The 20,270-nt window shown below is 39.3% G+C and overlaps 1 protein-coding gene across 4 annotated transcripts in view; it reads left to right on the top strand.

Moving 5' to 3' along the window:
• TBCCD1 (TBCC domain containing 1) overlaps positions 1 to 20,270 on the top strand; it is a 124,192-nt gene that overhangs the window by 26,718 nt on the left and 77,204 nt on the right. For all 4 annotated transcript variants that reach the window (XR_016313840.1, XM_089684711.1, XM_089684709.1 and 1 more), the window contains exons 3-4: positions 2,683 to 3,049; positions 11,634 to 11,820. Coding sequence is in view for 3 of the 4 variants with exons in the window: in XM_089684711.1 (XP_089540837.1) it covers positions 2,683 to 3,049; positions 11,634 to 11,820 (554 nt within the window). In the remaining variant the exon portion in view is untranslated. The remainder of the gene's footprint in view (positions 1 to 2,682; positions 3,050 to 11,633; positions 11,821 to 20,270) is intronic.

The raw sequence follows: 20,270 nt of genomic DNA, 5'->3' as shown, positions 1-20,270 counted from the left end.
CATGATTTTATAATTCTGTTGGTGTTTAGCTGACATTTGATGATTTATGAGTCAATAGGAAAGCTTTATCCCAATCTGAAGGAGAAATCAGCAAATCCATCTCATATTCCCTTTTGGCCAGAAATACTAAATCAGATAGATGATTATCACAAAGCAACAGTTTATATACATTGGAAAGAAGATGAGTCGGTCTCTGCTCCTGTATTAATAATTGTACAAAATTCATCAAAGGTCTATGTATTGAAGAAATCTGTGATAAAGAACGAATATATGTAAGAAGCTGACAGTACTGCATCCATCTGGACTTCCCGCAGGGTCCCATACAAGCGTGGGGGCGAGTTTGCCATCAACTAGGTTCTGGACCAATCTAATGTCTTCTATATTTTGCCATTTCAGAAAGGATGGGGCATATAGCGCTGGGGGAGATTCTGGTTTAGAAAATAAAGGTTTCATAGGTAGAAAGACACCCTTAAGAGAATCCCAGACTTTTAGCGTGGAGGAAATTAAAAAGGGCCTATCTTGCATTGAAGGATGGAGATGATGGGGTAAACATGGTAACGATTTAAGTTTCAAAGAAACAATCTCTCTCTCCAAGGCCACCCACTGTTTAAAATTTGCATTATGAAACTAGTCCACAATGGTCATAAATGTTACACGTAAATATAGAGTAAAATCTGGGAGTGCAAGACCTCCCTTAGATTTCGCTCTAATTAAGGTAGTTCTCTTAATTCTGGAGGGTTTGAGCCCAAATAAATCTCCTTAGAGCTTTTCCTAGTTGGTTTAGCAAATTAGATGGAGGAATTAAGCGGACTGCTTGGAATACATACAATAAATTTTCACTATATTAATCATACCTATCCAGAAGAAAATGATATATTGTATGTTTGAAGCAACTGCATAACTGTACAAAATATCGGTGAATAATTTAATTCTTGAAGTTTAGATAGATCCTGGGGGGTATAAATCCCCAAATACTTAATAGCCATTGTTTGCCATTTAAAATAAATTTTTTATTGAAGGTTCATTAGAATTCTGTTGCTAAAGATATTATTAAAGCTTATGATTTATCTTAATTAACCTTAAAATTACTCAAGGCTCAAAAGCAATTAAGTTCTAATGTTTGGAATAGTCACCACAGCATTAGTGATTATCTAACAATAAATTATCCGCATAAGATGACATTTTATGTTCCTCGTCCTTAATCGTAATCCCTTGAATATCAGGATTATTACGAATGGCCGTATTCAGATGTTCCATAAGTAACACATAAAGGAGGGGTGACAAAGGGCACCCCTGCTGAATGCCATTTGAAATCCTTATTGAGTCAGAATTCTGTTTGTTCGTACTCTAGCTCTCGGATTAAAATATAGAACCATGATTTTCTGAAAAAGGTGGGGACCTATCCTGAATTGTTGGTATAGAGATCAAAGAAATTAGTTGACGTAAAGCCCGTGGAAGAAGGCTACCTGGTTTATTTCCAAGTTTTATCACAAAGCCGCAGATCATTTTTACATAATAGTCGTAATTCTGTAAGTTTATCCGAGAGACCCACTAAATTATCCAAAGTGGGATTTTGCTTATGAATGGTCTTTAACGTTGCAATTTCCTTTAACAGAGAAGATCTTTTACAGGATTTATCTGCTTTCAGTCTAGTACCATGTTTGATGAATAGACCCCGTAAAGCACATTTTAAAGCTTCCCATTGCAAGGAAAGGGAAGTTAAATCGGTTTCATGAATCACTATAAAATCCAGGATCGCTTGACCAATTTCTGACAAATATTGAATCCTTAAGGAGATTATTTAATCTCCAAGACCAACAAAAAGTTACATAGTCCGGAAGAATCAATTCCCAAAAAACAGGGGCATGGGCAGAGCATAGAAAATTTCCTATTGATGACCTAGGGGTCATAGTCAGACCAAATTGACCAATAAGGAAAAAGTCTAGTCTATGATATGTATTATGCGCCACCAAATAGAATGATTAATCTCTACCTGCTGGGTGTAAGATCCTCTATACATCAATCAACTGATGTCTGTCCAAAGCACATTTACATTTTTTCAGTTGATTGATGGCATGGGGAGGATGAGAAGCAATAGTGTCCAGACTTTGATCAAGGATGAAGTTAAAATCTCCCCCAATAAGAATAACCCTTCCGATCATTGAGGAGGTCCAAAGACCGTTCTAATTTGGATGACATTGAAATAATTATATTGTAGACCAGCGCTACCTTTTTTTTTTTTTTTTTTTTTTTAAGTTGGTTTGGGTTCCAACAGAATAGCAGCAGCGTCTCAGGACTTTATTGATGTTTTCACAGGATTGGTTTCCTTCACGTGGTAAATAGATATGTGTAAGACACTATTATTTTATAGAATTGGCACTTAGGTCAATTTGGTTCTGAAATCCTGAAAACGTGCTGTGGCGCTGTTCAAAATAAGATTTCATTTGTAGTGTCCACTTTGCTTTTAAATTGCTGCTACTAAAAATTCTGGTGTTCATGCAAAAGGAGATCACTATTACTTGAGGTATTTTCTAATTTAAATTCTGTACACCTTTAAATGTGAATATTAATGTTCATCTTTACTAAGAACCGCTTTGGTATTGCTGGTTTGTAGTGCTTTTAACTATAAAACAAGCTATACTTTAACCATATAACTGTCATTTGTCTGTTTTTCCTTACTAGAACTGGGATGATTATAGCCACCATGCATTTATACAGAACCATATGTCCTATCTATTGGAGTTGCTTTTGGATCCAGATCAGCTTACTAAATCCTACCACTCAAGTGAATGCAGCCTGTTGTCCATTGGTGCAGCGCGAGCATTGGGCTTTCTTATTGAGGGAACTATGGATAAGAATAGGACTGTCCATCCTTTTGTTGATTTAGCTACCTGGCAGCCTTTACATTCCAAAAGTGGTTACTCTAAAACAACCGAATCATTTTCACTGAGCAAGCTACAGGCATGGATAAAGGATAGTTTCGTGATAAACCCATTTGGAATGTCAGCCTGTGTCAAGTCTGGTAAAACGTTAGCATGGGCAGAGCAAAGTAAGTGTTTAATATTTGTTGTATCTAAGCTTGATTGACGTATAAGTGTGATGTGTTTCAGATCAATTTTCACATACTAGGATGGAAATAGAGCTGGGGATCCTAGTAGATCACAGGTTCAGTAATAGCATGCAATGCCAAGCTGCAGCAAGCAAGGTTAGTAGACTGTTTGCATTAAAAAGGTTATTTACCCAAGAGATAAAAATATAGTTCTACCACTTTACAAAACTCTGGTTAGGCCACATCTTTAGTATGTCATCCAGTTCTGGCTACCAGTCTTCAGAAAGGATGTCCTTCTGTTGACTATGTTACATGTATTTGTGAATACACCCCAATCCTTGTAGGAGTATTTACATGTACACCGCTAGATCTGAGAGTTCCTACACAAAATAGGTAGTTCCATCTGCAATATACATTTATTGATAGAGGTACATAATATATACAAATTACACGCTAAGCATTATTTACAACACAATGTACAGTTTAAGTCTCTTGACTTATACGATATTTACAATTTACCCACAAAACCATGTTTAAAATACAACGTACAATACAAGTAAGAAGTTAGTTTTACCTCTCAACTTCAGGTTTAGTCATCCTGCCTGCTGTGTGTCTCATCACCAAGAGCGCTCCAGCTGGGTGACCAGGCCTTATATCCCCCCTCCTGTCTGTACTGTGGCTAATATAATGCTCACTAATTGGACACTGTACCTAGCCAATGTATATTGGGCGCAGCCTGATTGGAAGTTCACAGAAGGCTGCTGTTTACCACTCATGTGAGATATGCTAAGGGAACAAAAGGCCAGAACTTGTAATACAAGTTTGACGTTAGAAAGTTTTTATGCTGCAAAACACTCAATGGTTTAAATACTGTATATTTCCATCTAACTAAAATATACTTGTAATTATAACATTATTTACATCCATTAATGGAGATTTCACATAAACTCATTATCTAACACTTCTCTAGACTCTCCAGTTCCAGCACAACAAAGCTAATAAAGGGCACTGGGGGGAGCTCAGTTATAAGGAAAAACTACAAACAACCTTATTCTCCCATAGAAGAGACATTTAGGAGGGGATATAATATACAAATATCTAAATGGTGATCCTAGCATAAGGAAGAAACTATTTATTCAGTCTAAGGTCTCTAAGACGACACGTGGCCACGTAATGAAATTGGGTTGAGAAGTGGTTTATCTTTAGACTGTAAGGGGTTCTTTACTGTAGAGTGGTGAACGCCTTTCTACAATTGATGTTGTTAGCAGGGAGTGTTGACAATTTTAAAATGTTTTGTGGACATCCTAGTGAACACAATATACAGAGATATGGGAAATGATAGTGATTGACACACACGTGCTGAACTGGATGGACTAGTGTAGTTATTCAACCTTAGCAACTATGTAACTGTAATCCATAGGGGAATGTAGAATCCTTTGCAATAGATACAAATTGCCCCTAATTTGGTCATGCATCCAAATTTTAGCAATGTCAAATATAAAGCAAACAATCCAAATTAATCCAAACAGATTACCAACCAGAAGTCATAAAACCATTAAAGTGAAACTTTCTAAAAACCTTTTTACTTAGAAAAAAAATATAAATACACTATATTGCCAAAAATATTGGGATGCCCCTCCAAATCATTGGATTCAGGTGTATAAAATCCAGCAACTTGGCATGCAGACTGCTTCTACAAACATTTAGTGAAAGAATGGGTCGCTCTCAGGAGCTCAGTGAATTCAAGCGTGGTACCGTGATAGGTTGCCGCCTGTGCAGTAAATCCATTCGTGAAATTGCCTTGCTACTAAATATTCCATGGTCAACTGTTAGGGGTATTATAACAAACTGGAAGCAACTGGGAACAACAGCAATTCAGCCACTAGGTGGTAGGCCACATAAAATGACAGAGCGGGGTCAGCACATGCTGAAGCACACAGTGTGCAGAAGTCGCCAACTGTCTGCAGAGTCAATAGCTAAAGACCTTCAAACTTCATGTGGCCTTCAAATTAGCACAACAGTTCATAAAGATCTTCATGGAATGGGTTTCCATGGCCGAGCAGCTGCATCCAAGCCTTACATCGCCAAGTGCAATGCAAAGCATCGGATGCAGTGGTGTAAAACATGCCGCAACTGGACTTTAGAGAAGTGGAGATGTGTTCTCTGGAGTGACCAATCAAGGTTCTCTGGCAATCCAATGGATATGTCTGGGTTTGGCGATTGCCAGGAGAACGGTACTTGCATGACTGCATTGTGCCAAGTGTAAAGCTTGGTGGAGGGGGGGGGATTAAGATTTTTTTTGTTTTTCAGGTTTTGGGCTTGTCCCCTTCGTTCCAGTGAAGAGAACTCTTAAGGCGTCAGCATACCAAGACATTTTGGACAATTTCATGCTCCCAACTTTGTGGGAACAGTTTGGGGATGGCCCCTCCCTGTTCCAACATGACTGCGCACCAGGGCACAAAGCAAGGTCCATAAAGACATGGATGAGCGAGATTGGGCTGAAGGAACTTGGTTGGCCTGCGCAAAGTCCTGACCTCAACCCAATAGAACACCTTTGGGATGAATTAGAGCAGAGACTGCAAGCAAGGCCTTCTCGTCCGACATCAGTGCCTGTCCTCACAAATGCGCTTCTGGAAGAATGGTCAAACATTCCCATAGACACACTCCTAAACCTTGCGGACAGCCTTCCCAAAAGAGTTGAAGCTGTTATAGCTGCAAAGGGTAGGCCAACTCAATATTGAACCCTACGGACTAAGACTGGGATGCCATTAAAGTTCATGTGCGCTTAAAAGCAGGCATCCCAATACTTTTGGCAATATAGTGTATATTAGTAGTCCCCAAAATAAGGTCCTTACTGCCCTATATTGGTAAGATTATGGCATCAAGTGTTAATCATGTTCAGTAATTACATTGTATCATTCAAATACCTGTGGCTATTACGAAAGAAACCTTTTTTTATATGTTTTTAAATACGTTTGTATGTGCTATTTGCTATGTAAAAATGAGTAACCTGTATAACAAAGTCTTATAGTATTAGTGACTTTAAAAGATCTCCATAGAGATTTTGTTCTGATACAGTATGCATTATCAACTGTGTGGCCTATTATAGAGAGGTGAGTGTGTGCCTTTCAAAATCATTTCCTAACAATCAAATTCACCAAAGGTGTACTCCAATCATGGTGCCGAAACATCTGAGCTATGATTAAGAGAAAGGGGAGGCACCTCAACTAGTGGTGTTTCAAACGGTCTGAATACTAATGCCAATGATATTTCAGTTTTTCTTTTTTCATAAATATTTGCAAACATTTTCAAAATTCTTTTCTCACCTTGTCACTATGGGGTACTGAGTGTAGATTAAGGAGGAAAAAATTTTAAACAACTGAAGTATCAGGCTACAAAAAAAATAAAATTAAAAAAGTGAAGGCGGTCCGAGTACTTTATGAATGGTGTGTGTGTGTGTGTATATGTATATATATATATATATATATATATATATATATATATATATATATATATATATATATATATATATATATATATATATACACAGTGCCTTGAAAAAGTATTCGTACCCCTTGAAATTTTCCACTTTTTTGTCATGTTGCAACCAAAACCATAAATGTATTTTATTGTGGTTTTATGTGATAGACCAACACAAATTGTCACATAATCCTGAAGTGGAAGGAAAATGATAAATGGTTTTCAAAATTGTTTACAAATATCTGAAAAGTGTGGCGTGCATTTGTGTTCAGCTCCCTTTACTCTAATACCTCTAATTAAAATCTAGGGGAGCCAACTGCCTTCAGAAGTCACCTTATTAGTAAATCTCACCTGTGTGTAAATTAATCTCAGTATAAATACAGCTGTTCTGCGAAGTTTATTAAGGTTTATTAAGAGTTTATTAAGAGAACATTAGTGAACACACAGCATCATAATGGCCAAGGAACACACCAGACAGGTCAGGGATAAAGTTGTGGAGAAGTTTAACACAAGGTTGTGTTATAGATAAAATATCCCAAGCTTTGAACATCTAATGGAGCACTGTTCAATCCATCATTGGAAAATGGAAAGAATGTGGCATATCTGCAATACTACCAATACATGGCCGTCCACCTAAACTGACAGGCCGGGCAAGGACGGCATTAATCAGAGACCTAGCCAAGAGGCCCATGGTAACTCTGGAGAAGCTGCAGAGATCCACAGCTCATGTGGGAGAATCTGTCCACAGGACAACTACTAGTTGTGCACTCCACAAATCTAGCAGTTATGGAAGAGTTGCAAGAAGAGAGTCATTTTTGAAAAAAAGCCTTAAGAAGTCCCGTTTACAGGTTGCGAGAAGCCATGTGGGGGACACAGCAAACGTAAAAAAAAAGTTGATCTGGTCAGATGAGACAAAAATTTAACTTTTTGACCTAAAAGCAGAACGCTATGCGTAGCAGAACGAACACTGCACATCACCCTGAACACACCATCCCCACCGTGAAACACGGTGGGAGCATCATGTTGTGGGGATGCTTTTCTTCAGCAGGGACAGGGAAGCTGGTCAGAGTTGATGGGAAGATGGATGGAACCAAATACAGGGCAATCTTAGGGTGTGTACCCAAGATATCTATCAGGGCCCACAAAGGGCCTCGAATCCGTGGATAATATAGCAGATGCCGGGACAGGAAGAGCCATCCCGAAGCCCATCCAAAATTCAAGATTTGGCGTTGTAGGATGCGCAATGTGTGGGATGGAATACAAATGGGGAGTACCTGTAAGGGATGAAGTAATTTAGGGAGGTACGACATATTAATTGCGTGAGCTCGGCCGAACCAGGACAGTGACATAGCGTGCCAAGATGAGATTAATTTGTTCAGGTGGTGAAGTAAGGGTGGGATATTTGCTTGATATAATGAATCATAAGATAGCGTGAGTAGTACGCCCAGATAGGAAAGTGTAGACGTCCATTGGAATGGAAATTGCATTTGAAGATGCTTTTGAGTCGACAAGGGGAGAGAGAGATTCATAGGCACCAATTTAGTTGGGTTAACATGTAGGCTTGAAAGATGCGCAAAGTGTGTGAGAAGCTTTATAAGATTGGGAAGAGAGACGTGTGGGAGGAGAGATATAATAAGATGTTGTCCGCAGAAAGTGCAACTTTGTGGTGTAGCCCTGCCAACTTTAGACCTTTGATGTCTGGGTGAAACTGTATGTGAACAGAAAGGGGCTCTAGGGCCATAATGAAAAGGATAGTGTTAAGGGGACAACCCTGACGGGTTCCCCCCTGTATCGGAAATAAGATTCTACCCCATGGTATTGTACCGTCACCGAGGGGGTACAATAAAGCTTGTAGATCCATTGCAAGAGGTGGATCCATCCACTGAAGTAAAATTACAGCTTTTTTGATAAAGCCCATCATTCTGTTGTTTTCAGAAAAAAGCAATGAGGCCTTTAAAGAAAAGAATACAGTCAAATATGGTAGATGTTTACTGATGTTTTGGGGTTGCCTTGCTGCTTCAGGCACTGGATGTCTTGACTGTGTGCATGGCATTATGAAATCTGAAGACTACCAAAGATGCCGGGGTGCAATTTGGTCCCAGTATAAGAAAGTTGGGTCTCCGTCAGAGGTCATTGGTCTTACAGCAGGACAATGACCCAAAGCACACGTCAAAAAGTACCCAGAAATGGTATAATGCAAAGTGTTGGAGAGTACTGGCCAGCAATGAGTCCAGATTTGAATCTCATAGAGCACCTGTGGAGAGACCTCAAGACAGCAGTTGGGAAAAGGACCCTTCCATTCAGAGAGTATTGGAGCAGTTGGTGAAAGAAGAGTGGTCCAAAATTCCAGTGGAAATGTGTAAGAAACTCATTGATGGTTACAGGAGCGATTGATTTCAGTTATTTTTTTCCAAGGGGTGTGCTTCAAAATATTAAATTAAGGGTGGCAATAATTTTTTCTAGTCCATTTTTGGAGTTTTGTGTGGACTATGTCAGATTTGGCTTTTTCTTTTTTGGCTTTTTGTGTCATAACAATACAAACAAAAGAAATAAACATGAGAATACCTAAACATTTATAATTGCAACAGTTTTCTGGGCGAAGTGGTGCATTATCTGACAGAAATGCAGGGGTGCCAATATTTTTGGCCATGATTGTATGTGTTTTACAGTTGGGGGAGGGAAACTCTGGTGCCATTCCAATGTTTTTTGTTTTTTTTTTTTTCTCCCTATGTGACCACATGTTCCTGTTATCTATGCTATGTTATCCTCAACCTACACAAACCAATATCCTTTCTTTCAAATATAAAAACACTTATTTGCATAATTTCTCTCTGAGCACTCCTTTCATTCTCTTTGGCTTATCTCTTCCACACTCCTGCCACAGTAGTAGCTGACGCAATAAGCCACTGCTGTTTGGTTTTCTTTAGCCCAAAGGGGATTCTTGTAGCATAGTGATACTATAATACTTCCCATGTGTCGGCATCACCTCCCTATTACATCTTAAAACTTTGCAGTGGCACCCTATTCCTAGAGTCTATAGCAGGGTTCAGCAACCTTTTAGGCCTCTTGCACATTGCAGCTTGAAAACTCTCAGTTAATCTAAAATGCACCCATTGTTTTTACAATGCGCCTCTACACTCAGGTGCATAAACAAGCTATTCATGTTGATCAGTAAAAAAAGAAATCTGAGTTGGTGGTCAGTATTTACTCACAAATATGTGCATACGTCCTGCTTGTGTGTGCATACCCTCAAATGCTTGCAAATAGGTGTAAGTGATCTACAGCCCATCCTCCCATTTTTTTTTTTTTTGCCAGGAATGTCTGATGCTCACACATCAGTACAGTGTGCAAGAGGTCTTTCGCATTAGGTGTCAATTTACAAGCATTAAACAAATGGTGCTAATGAATAATAGTGCACCGTTGTAAAAAAAAAAAAAAAAAAAAAACACTATAAATATATATATATATATATATATATATATATATATATATATATATATATATATATATATATATATATATGCGTGGGGTTTTGTTTTTTTTTTTTGCACTTCATTAATACCAGCCCTAATTCATGCACCCTCAGATCAGCCCTAATTGATAACCTTTAGACCTCAGATCAGCCCCAATTCTTTTGTCTTTAGACATCAGATCAGATCAGTTTTACACCTACAGAATGTGGGTTAGCACTAGTTCATGCTCCTACACCAGCTCTAATTTCTGTGCCTTCAGATCTCAAATCCGCATCAATCCATATACGTCAGATCGTAGATCAGCCCCAGTTTATACATTTCTACCTTAAAGTGATACTAAAGGCATATTTAAAAAACCAAAAAAAACTTACCTGCTGTGTGCTGTGGTTTTGCACAGAGTGGCCCCGATCCTCATCTTCTCGGGTCCCCTGCCAACGCTCCTGGACCCTCCCTCCTGTCGAGTGCCCCCATAGCAAGCAGCTTGCTATGGAGGCACCCGAGCAGGTGCATTACTGAGATGCTGCTCCGTGTGTTCATTTACACACAGAACCGCGACTTCGCCCCGGCCCCTCTCTCTCTCTTTGATTCACTGACTTTTACAGTTGCAGCCAATGCTATTGCATACCAGTGCAGAAGGCATTGCATGCTTGTCCAGGCACACATACCAGGGGTTTCTGACTCCGATATATAGGATTGTAGTGACAGCACAATTGTATGGTGTGACATGCTTCACAGAAAAGAAAAAAGTCCACTCGTGCCAGAGTACCCCAAAGAGCTGTAGAGACGAGAGGTAAGCAGACAAGTGAGAGCTATAACCATTCATCTACTACAATCTGCAGACATAGGCATGTGATTAATTGCATGCCACCAGCAAAGGTGAGAGGACAGCTTCTTCTTTTTTTTTTTTTTTTTTTTTTTTCTTTTTTTTTTTGTTTTGTTTAGCTGTTGGGAAGTTTTAGATTGGTGATGTTCTGGTGTAAGAGAGTGCTCCATGAAAAGTGGCGCAGTATACCTTTTTATAATGTTTAAGGATTGGCATTGTGCACATATGGCAACCGTGAAATGGACATTTTAAAGGATGATGCATATGTTAATGAAGTGTTGGGACCTTGTACTGCTGAGTAATAAAAGGTACATTCGTACAGGAATTAGTGACAGCAGTGAAAAAGACCTTGGGGTTGATTTACTAAAACTGAAGAGTGCAAGCTGTGCATGGTATCCGATCGACTTCTAATTTTAGCTTATTTGGTTAAGTTTGACCCAAAAAAAACCCCTGAAAGCTGATTGGTTTCTATGCACAGCTGCACCAGATTTTGCATTGTACCGTTTTAGTAAATCAACCCTTGTCATGACTTATTAAACCTATCACTTCTACTGCTTGTCCTCTACATTGCCACAATCACCTTTTCCAAGATTTACTTTCCAATGGTAAGATGCTTAATGTCCTAACTTTTGTAACTGGAACCATGGCTTGGGGAAACCCACTGTCTCCAGGCATCATCTTGAGCACATCGCTCTGCTGAGGACAGGCACACCACAGCCGCTACTCTGCTTTAATTGGTGTATTTATATATAGCATTGGTTTATAATGGAATGTGTTAAAACCTGACTTGTTTTTCACTTTGTTTTAGTTGATGGATCAAGTAGAAGGGCAAAGATTGCTTGCAACATTTACAAAGTTCCACCTGGTAATCATATGGTTGTCATGAGTTACATATGCAGACAAACAATGGCAAAAAGTTCTGAAACGCTGGTCAATGCACGTGTAAAAATAGTTAACTGCAATGAATCCTATATATATCTGTTGTCTCCTTTAAGGTGAGATTGTTATACATAGATAACTGGTAATATTTTAGCGTAAAGTATTTTATACATACATTGTATTGAAACAATAAGTATCTTCAATCAATTTGATCAAATATTTCAGCATGTATACCGAATTACAAGCTTGTCTTTATTAGTAACAGGAAATTTATTGAACATTTATTGTGTTCATTACAAGAATATCTTTATTTTTCAATGTATTTTTCATTTTAGCAGTGTTGCAGCTGGACAACTTTGATTTGGGGATATTGGGTACATCTGGACACGAGCACAAAGTTATGCCTTTTCTGAGTATTTTTATACATCAAACCTATCTGAAGTTTGGTTACTTAATTCTTTAAGGTACTTTAACCAGTTCTCTACCGCACTATAGCTGGAGGACGTCTACAGAGCGGTTTTCTGGTTCTGGGACGACGTCCATGGATGTCATTCCAGAACACGCCCCCAGTGGCACGCATCCAGCGCGCTGGTGATTGCTGTGTCCTATGGACACAGCTGATCACGTGATACAGTAAATGGCCAATCACAGCGGCCTTTTACCACGTGATACAGTAAATGGCCAATCACAGCGGCCTTTTACCACGTGATCCGCTATGTCCAATGACACAGCAGATCACCGGCTAAATACAGTTGCCAGTTATTGGTTGCACTTTCCTCACGCTGTCACAGCGTGAGGAAAGTAATGCTGATAACTGGAAATTGTCAAAGAAGTGATCGGCACTGATGACCAGTGTCACCCACCTGTGCCCTGCAGTGTCACCCACCTGTGCCCATAAGTGCTGCCTAGCAGTGCCACCTCTGCTTCCTATCAGTGCAGCCTCATCAACGCACATCCGTGAAGGAGAAAAATTACCTGTTTGCAAAATTTTATAATAGAAACAAAGAAAACCTTTTTTTAAAATATTTAGCTTTTTTTGTTTATAGAGCAAAAAATAAAACACCCAGCGGTGATTAAATACCATCAAAAGAAAGCTCTATTTCAGTGAAAAAATTATAAATTTTCATATGGGTACAGTGTTGCATGACCGCGCAATTGTTATTCAAAGTGCGACAGCTGAAAATTGGCCTGGGCAGGAAGGAAGTATAAGTGCCCAGTAGGCAAGTGGTTAAGTAGAATAAAACCCAACTAGTCTTAAAAATGTCCCTGATGGTTTAAAACGAGTGGATAAAAAAATGTGAAATAATATGAAACCACTTTCAACAGGCTTGTGTTTACTTCTCTCCTGACTGCTATATCTCTCCCGATATAAATCTATGGGAGTGCAGAAGTCAGGTCAACTGCACCTGCAATGAATTCAAAGCATCTTAAAATCATGTTCGAATACTAATCAGCAGCCCAACCGCTGACTGAGAAAAATGTTCCAACAATCCCACTCAACAAAAGTAATTCATGAGATAGACATGTGTTGAGTGGGAACGACAACACATAAATCAAAATTCATGCGGTCCCTGAAGAACTGGCCAAATTTAGTTCCATTTATGACCAGCCTTAGAGACCAGACAAATTGTATATGCTTCCCAGGAGGTTTGTGCAGTAGTACCAAGTAAAGGAAGACGATCATTCTAGTGATCTTGGTGTCCACAAATTGTCTTGGTACTAGAACACCCTTGGACCCCTGGGAGACACTTCAGACCAAGGTCTAGTCTTCCATCTTGCTCCACATTTGCTGGCTTTACCAAATTGGCTGTTAAAACCTGTGTCCTAAAATATGGGGGTCTCTGACATTTCTATGTTGCTGAAGCCTAGAAAATCGACCTGTTGCAAGGTGTTTTGCTGCCCTTTAAGACTTTGGATAGTGTGCAGCACAGACATATCATTGTAGATGATCCTACGTGGAACATATCCTTTTCTTTCTCCAGTCTGGGCTGGAGCAGCATTTTGCCTTGAGTACAATGCCCCTCTGTTTGTTCCCCTGGCTTGCTTTGGGATCTCAATTTGGTCTTGTCGTTTCTACAGAAACCTTCTATTGAGCTCATTTGGTATATTCCCTTGGTTGATTTTGTAAGGTTCTTTTTCTCATGGTCTTTACGACAGCGAGATGGTTTCAGAACTGCTGCCTTACCCTGGTTCTTCAGATACAAGTTGGATCTGAGGCTTGGGGCTTCTTTCCACCCTAAGATGCTTTTATCCTATCACCTTAATCAATATTTTGTCACACTTTCTCTGCTTCCTCTTGCTAAGCACCACAAAGATACAGTATATCTCTACATTGTTTGTTTAGATGTGGTATGTGCAATGCCATCTGAACTTCAGATTCTCTATTTGTCCCGCCTGCGGGCCCTCGTAAAGGATGTCCTGTATCTTCTTCCACCATTTTTAGTTGGTTTAGGCAGGTTATCACTAAGACTTGCATCTTGGACGATAGGACTCCTCCTTTCCCTATTAAGGCTCACTTCACTAATTCAGTCAGTGCTTCTTGGTCTTTTCAGCACCAGAAATCTTTTTCTCGTATTTTGCAAGGCTGCCACCTTGGTCCTCTAATCACACGTTTGTGAAGTTTTTAATGGGTATGGATGTTCAGGCCTCTGCTGACACCAGCTTCAGCTGCAACGTGCTTCAACCCGCTCTTTGCGGTTTCATGCACAATAGTGTTTTTTAAGCTCCTATAAGCTGCTATTAGCATTTTTTTCTGCTCCTAGAAGCTAAATGGTGTTATCCTATGTGTCCATGCAAACTATGTTAGATTATTAGCATTTTGTGAGCTTCAAAAATAGTTTTTGTAGAGTTTTGTGGAGCGTTTTTCCAGCAGAAAAAAATGCTTAATGCTACTAAGAAGCCCCTAACGGCTTTTTTGTAGCTTTTTTTTTTTTTTTCCTACATATACTGTAAATTATGACCTGAGTGATGCCCTGACATCTTACCTACTTTTTTTTGTTTTTTTTTTAGCAGTGAACATACATTCCACATTAATAATTATGCTACCAAAATTAGTGTGTTCTGTAAATTCCCTTCTGCATGGTTCCTGTTTCTTTATTGCTGGAGGCTGTCATTTTGCTGAAGCCCAGAGCCCTTGAGCAGCAGTAAATCTTTAGGCTGTCAGTAAATTGGCCAACACATTTTCGTTACAGTCCTAAAAAATAGAGATCAACTAAGCATGTGCAGAGCAGGGTTAGTCAGTGTATTACTAGATTTAAACAGCATACAAACTTATACTTTTTAATGTTTTACATTGCTATACCTGCAAAAGGGACCAGACTCCAGTGACCTAGCTGGACATAATTTTCTGACTAAAGTTCCACTTTAAATGTTTGAATTTGCATTCCAGCCATCTGGAGGCAGAAATCCCCTCCTACTTTACCTATTTGGTTTGCAAAAATCAATGAGCTGCAACATATGGAAAGTCTCACAGCCTCCTTGAAAGGTAGAGAGGAGAAATGTCGACATATCTGGTTCTGCTAGATGGAGCTTATGAAGCCATTTTGGATCAGATAGATTTCTACCCTTTGCTCACTTGTACGATCTTTTCATATTTGTTTTTTATTTCTTTAACCACTTGCCCTCCTGAGGATTTACCCTCCTTCCTGACCAGGCCATTTTTTGCGTTATGGCGCTGTGTTATTTTAACTGACAATTGCGTGGTCATGCAATGCTGCACCCAAATTAAATTTATGTTTTTTTCCCCCACGAGCTTTCTTTCGGTGGTATTTGATTGCCTGTGTGTCTTTTATTTTTTGTGCTATAAAAAAAATACTGGCAATTTTGAGAAAATATTTTTGACTTTTTGCTATTAAATATGTCCAGTAAAAAGATTTAAAAGAAATCAAAATTGTCATAAATTTAGGCCAAAATGTATTCTGCTACGTGTCTTTGCTAAAAAAAAAAAAAAAAAAAAATCCCAATATGTATAAATTTAATTGGTTTACGTGAAAGTTATAGCATTTACAAATGGCGGTATAGATACTGGAATTTTTTCTTAATATTTTTATTTTTTATTTTTACTAGTAATGGCAATCAGCAACTTATAGTGGGACAGCGGCGGGTATTCTAACACTGGGGGAACTGACTTGGTGTCACTGACATCCCCAGTGTCACCAATACAGTGATCAATGCGGAAAAAAAAAGCACTGACGTACTAATGGCACTGGGAAGGAAAGGGTTAACAAGAGGGGCGATCAAAGGGTTAACAGTGGACTGTGTGTTGTTTTACTATGTGCTGTCTCCGTGTGCTTCACTGTAAGCACACTGCTTTGCATAGCTGTGCACAGCCAAGCAAAGCAGTGTGCACGAGCTGACACGGAAGAGAACTGTATTGTTTACATACAGTTCTCCTCCCCTTCGGAGATGCTCGGCATTTACCGGGAGCCAGCGCGTAATCACTGGCCGGGATCCGGTGATTGACATCCGCGAATAGTGGCGCAAGTAGGGCGGAGGCGCCCCCTACCCACGAATGCACAATCACGTGTATACAGGTGAAACTCGAAAAATTAGAATATCGGGCAAATCACAATCATGGGAAAGACTGCTGACCTGACAGTTGTGCAGAAAACCATCACTGACACCCTCCATAAGGAGGGAAAACCTCGAAAGGTAATTGCAAAAGAAGTTGGATGTTCCCAAAGTGCTGTATCAAAGCACATTAATAGAAAGTTATGTGGAAGAAAAAGGTGCACAAGCAGCAGGGATGACCGCAGCCTGGAGAGGATTGTCAGGAAAAGGCCATTCAAAAGTGTTGGGGACTTTCACAAGGAGTGGACTGAGGCTGGAGTCAGTGCATCAAGAGCTACCACACACAGACGGATCCAGAACATGGGCTTCAAATGTCATATTCCTCTTGTCAAGCCGCTCCTGAACAAACGTCAGAAGCGTCTTACCTGGGCTAAAGAAAAACAGACCTGGTCTGTTGCTCAGTGGTCCAAAGTCCTCTTTTCTGATTAGAGCAACTTTTGCATCTCATTTGGAAACCAAGGACCCAGAGTATGGAGGACGAATGGAGAGGCATGCACTGCAAGATGCTTGAAGTCCAGTGTGAAGTTTCTACAGTCTGTGTTGATTTGGGGAGCCATGTTATCTGCTGGTGTTGGTCCACTGTGCTTCAATAAGTCCAGGGTCAATGCAGCCGTCTACCAGGAGATTTTGGAGCACTTCATGCTTCCTTCCGCATATGAGCTTTATGGGGATGCTGACTTCATTTTCTAGCAGGACTTGGCACCTGACCAGACTGCCAAAAGCACCACAACCTGGTTCAATGACCGTGGGATTACTGTGCTTGATTGGACAGTAAACTCGCCTGACCTGAACCCCATGGAGAATCTATGGGGCATTGCCAAGAGAAAGATGAGATACATGAGACTGAACAATGCAGAAGAGCTGAAGGCCGCTGTTGAAACATCCTGGTCTTCCATAATACCTCAGCAGTGCCACAGGCTGATAGCTTCCATGCCACGCCCCATTGAGGCAGTAATTGCTGCAAAAGGGGCCCAAACCAAGTACTGAGTACATATGCATGCTTATACTTTTCAGAGATCCTATATTCTATATACAATCCTTGTTTTATTGATTGCATGCAATATTCTAATTTTCTGAGATTGTGGATTTGGGGTTTTCATGAGCTGTAAGCCATAATCGTCACAATTATGACAAATCACGGCTTGAACGATCTTGCTTTGCATGTAATGAGTCTATTTCATATAATAGTTTCACCTTTTAAGTTGCATTACTGAAATAAATGAACTTTTGCACGATATTCTAATTTTTCGAGTTTCACCTGTATATACGTGATTTTGCACACCCGTGCCGCCCTGTAGCAGTACATCTGCTATAGGGCAGTTTGGAAGCGGTTAACCACTTGCCCTCCAGAGGATTTACCCCCCTTAATGATCAGGCCTCTTTTTGCTACTCGGCGCTGCACTAATTCAACTGATAATTGCGCAGTCATCCAATGCTTTACCCAAACAAAATTTGTCCTTTTTTTTTTCACACAAATAGAGCTTTCTTTCGGTGGTATTTGATCAACTGTGCGCTTTTTATTTTTGGCACTATAAACAAAGAAACTTTTGGAAAAAGATTTTTATTTTTTTTTTTTAAAACAATATTTTCTCATTTCTGTCATAAAAAATATCCAAAAAAACTAAAAAAATTCATCATAAATTTAGGCCAATGTGTTCTGACAATTGCGCAGTCATAAATGAAATTTATGTCCTTTTTTCCCCAAAAATAGAGCTTTCTTTTGGTGGTATTTGATCACCAGTGCGCTTTTTATTTTTGGCACTATAAACAAAAATTTTGGAAAATTTTTTTTTTTTTTTTGAAAAAACAATATTTTCTCATTTCTGTCATAAACAAATATTCAAAAAACTAAAATTTCATCATAAATTTAGGCCAAAATGTATTCTGCTACATGTTTTTGGTTAAAAAATCCCAATAAGTGTATATTGATTTGTGTGAAAGTTATAGCGTCTACAAACTATGGTATAGATAATGGAATTTACACAGCTTTTACTTTCTGACTGCCCATCCCATTTCTTGAGGTGCTAAAATACCAGGATAGCACAAACAGCCCCAAATGACCCCTTTTCAGAAAGTAGACACCCTAAGCTATTTGCTGAGAGGCATATTGAGTTCATGGAAGATTATTTTTTTTTCCACAAGTTTCTGGAAAATACAAAAACATTTTTTTTTTTTTGTAATTTAAATGATATTTTTCTCACAGAAGCCATGGGTATATGTGGAATTACACCCCAAAATACATTCTGCTACTTTTACCGAGTATGGGGATACCACATGGGTGAGACTTTTTGGGAGCCTAGCCACATACAGGAGCCCAAAATCCAATGACCACTTTGAAAGCCTGAAGTTGCGTAACTTCCTCATTTCACTTCCTCACTACCTATTACAGTTTTGGAGGCCCTGAAATGCTAGGATAGCACCAAACCCCTCCAAATGACTCCTTTTTTGGAAAGTAGACACCCCAAGGAATTTAAAAAGAGGCATGGTGAGTATTTTGCATATCTCATTTTTTTCTCACAAGGCTTTAAAAATATAAAAAAGAAAAGGAAAAAATGTGTTTATTTCTTCGTTTTCCAAAAACTTGTGTCAACAAACGAGATCTGCAAAATACTCACCATGCTTCTTATCAAATTCCTTGGGGTGTCTACTTTCCAATAAGGGGTGATTTTGGGGGGTTGGGGGCATTTTATGCCCAGCATTAGAAGTTTATGCCACACATCACTCATTCTTCTAACCACCTGAAGATCAAGCCTTTTCTGACACTTTGTTCACATGAAAACAAATCTGTATTTTTTGTTAGGAAATTATTTAAACCCCCAAACATTATATTTTTTTTAAAGCAAACACCCTAGTGAATATAATGGTGGGTGCTGCAATTTTTTATGTTACATAGTACTCACGCAGGGATTTTTCAAACGCAGTTTTAAAAAAAAAGTACACTTTTTTTTTTTTTACTTTTAATGCACACAAATACAATATATTGACCAAATATTTGGTACAATATAAATGATGATGGTATGCCGAGTAAATAGATACCAAACATGACATTATTTAAAACTGCGCATGCCCCGTGCAGTTGCGACAAACGTTTTTTATATCTATAGGCAATGGTTTAAAAGCCTTTAATAGCTACCATTTTAGATTTATAGAGGAGGTCTAGTGTTAGAATTACTGTCCTTGATCTGATGTTCACGGCGATACCTCACATGCATGGTGCAACCGCTATTTACATACCAGCACAGGGTCAATGCTCGCGCAACTTTTTTTAAGTTATGTTTATTTTATATCACTTGTAATGCTATCACAGGGAATGCAAATATCCCCCATAACTTCAATGGGAATTGTCATATATTCTTTTTTGAGAAATCTGGGGGCTATCAGACTCTGGATATCTCCTCTGCCTTTACATTATCTAATCAAACCAAGATCGGTGTGATCAGATGCTTTCCCAATTTACAAATGGCGCTGTTTATATCCTGCAAAACGGATGTGATGAAATGCTCGTAGCTTCCGATTTCTTATAGAGACTATAGAGATGATTGGCACCATTCTGGTCTCCAATCAGCTGTATGGTCAGCTGGCAGAAACACTGGCTGCATTTTTAGGTTCCCCCGATGGCATGGGACTGCCCTGGAAGGCAGCGGGGGAGGGAAGGCATCATCTCCCACTTCTTGTAATAGCAATCCTGCAGCTAATTAGCCACTAGGATTGCTTTTACATGAAAGCCAATTGCCGGCTGAAAAATACGATACCAGGATGATGCTAGCAGCTGTAGGCATCATCCTGGTATAACCATTCAAAGTCCAGTGATGTACCAGTATGTCGCTGGTCCTTGTTGAGTTGAATGAAATAAAGAGAAGAAATCTCTGCCAGAAAAAGTGTGTGGTATGCCCACCATTAGAATATACTGCCCTGCATCCACCCACTTCTAATGGTGGGCGCAGATTTAGGTTGCACGGTGCCACATGCACCAGTTCCAAGATTGTACAAATGTCTA

This window comes from Staurois parvus, unplaced genomic scaffold (genome assembly GCF_062004578.1).
Source record: "Staurois parvus isolate SC_StPar_1 unplaced genomic scaffold, SC_StPar_1.0 ptg000353l, whole genome shotgun sequence".
Taxonomy (NCBI): domain Eukaryota; kingdom Metazoa; phylum Chordata; class Amphibia; order Anura; family Ranidae; genus Staurois; species Staurois parvus.
The sequence above is the reverse complement of the archived record's forward strand: the minus strand, read 5'-3'. Positions and strand labels throughout refer to the sequence as shown.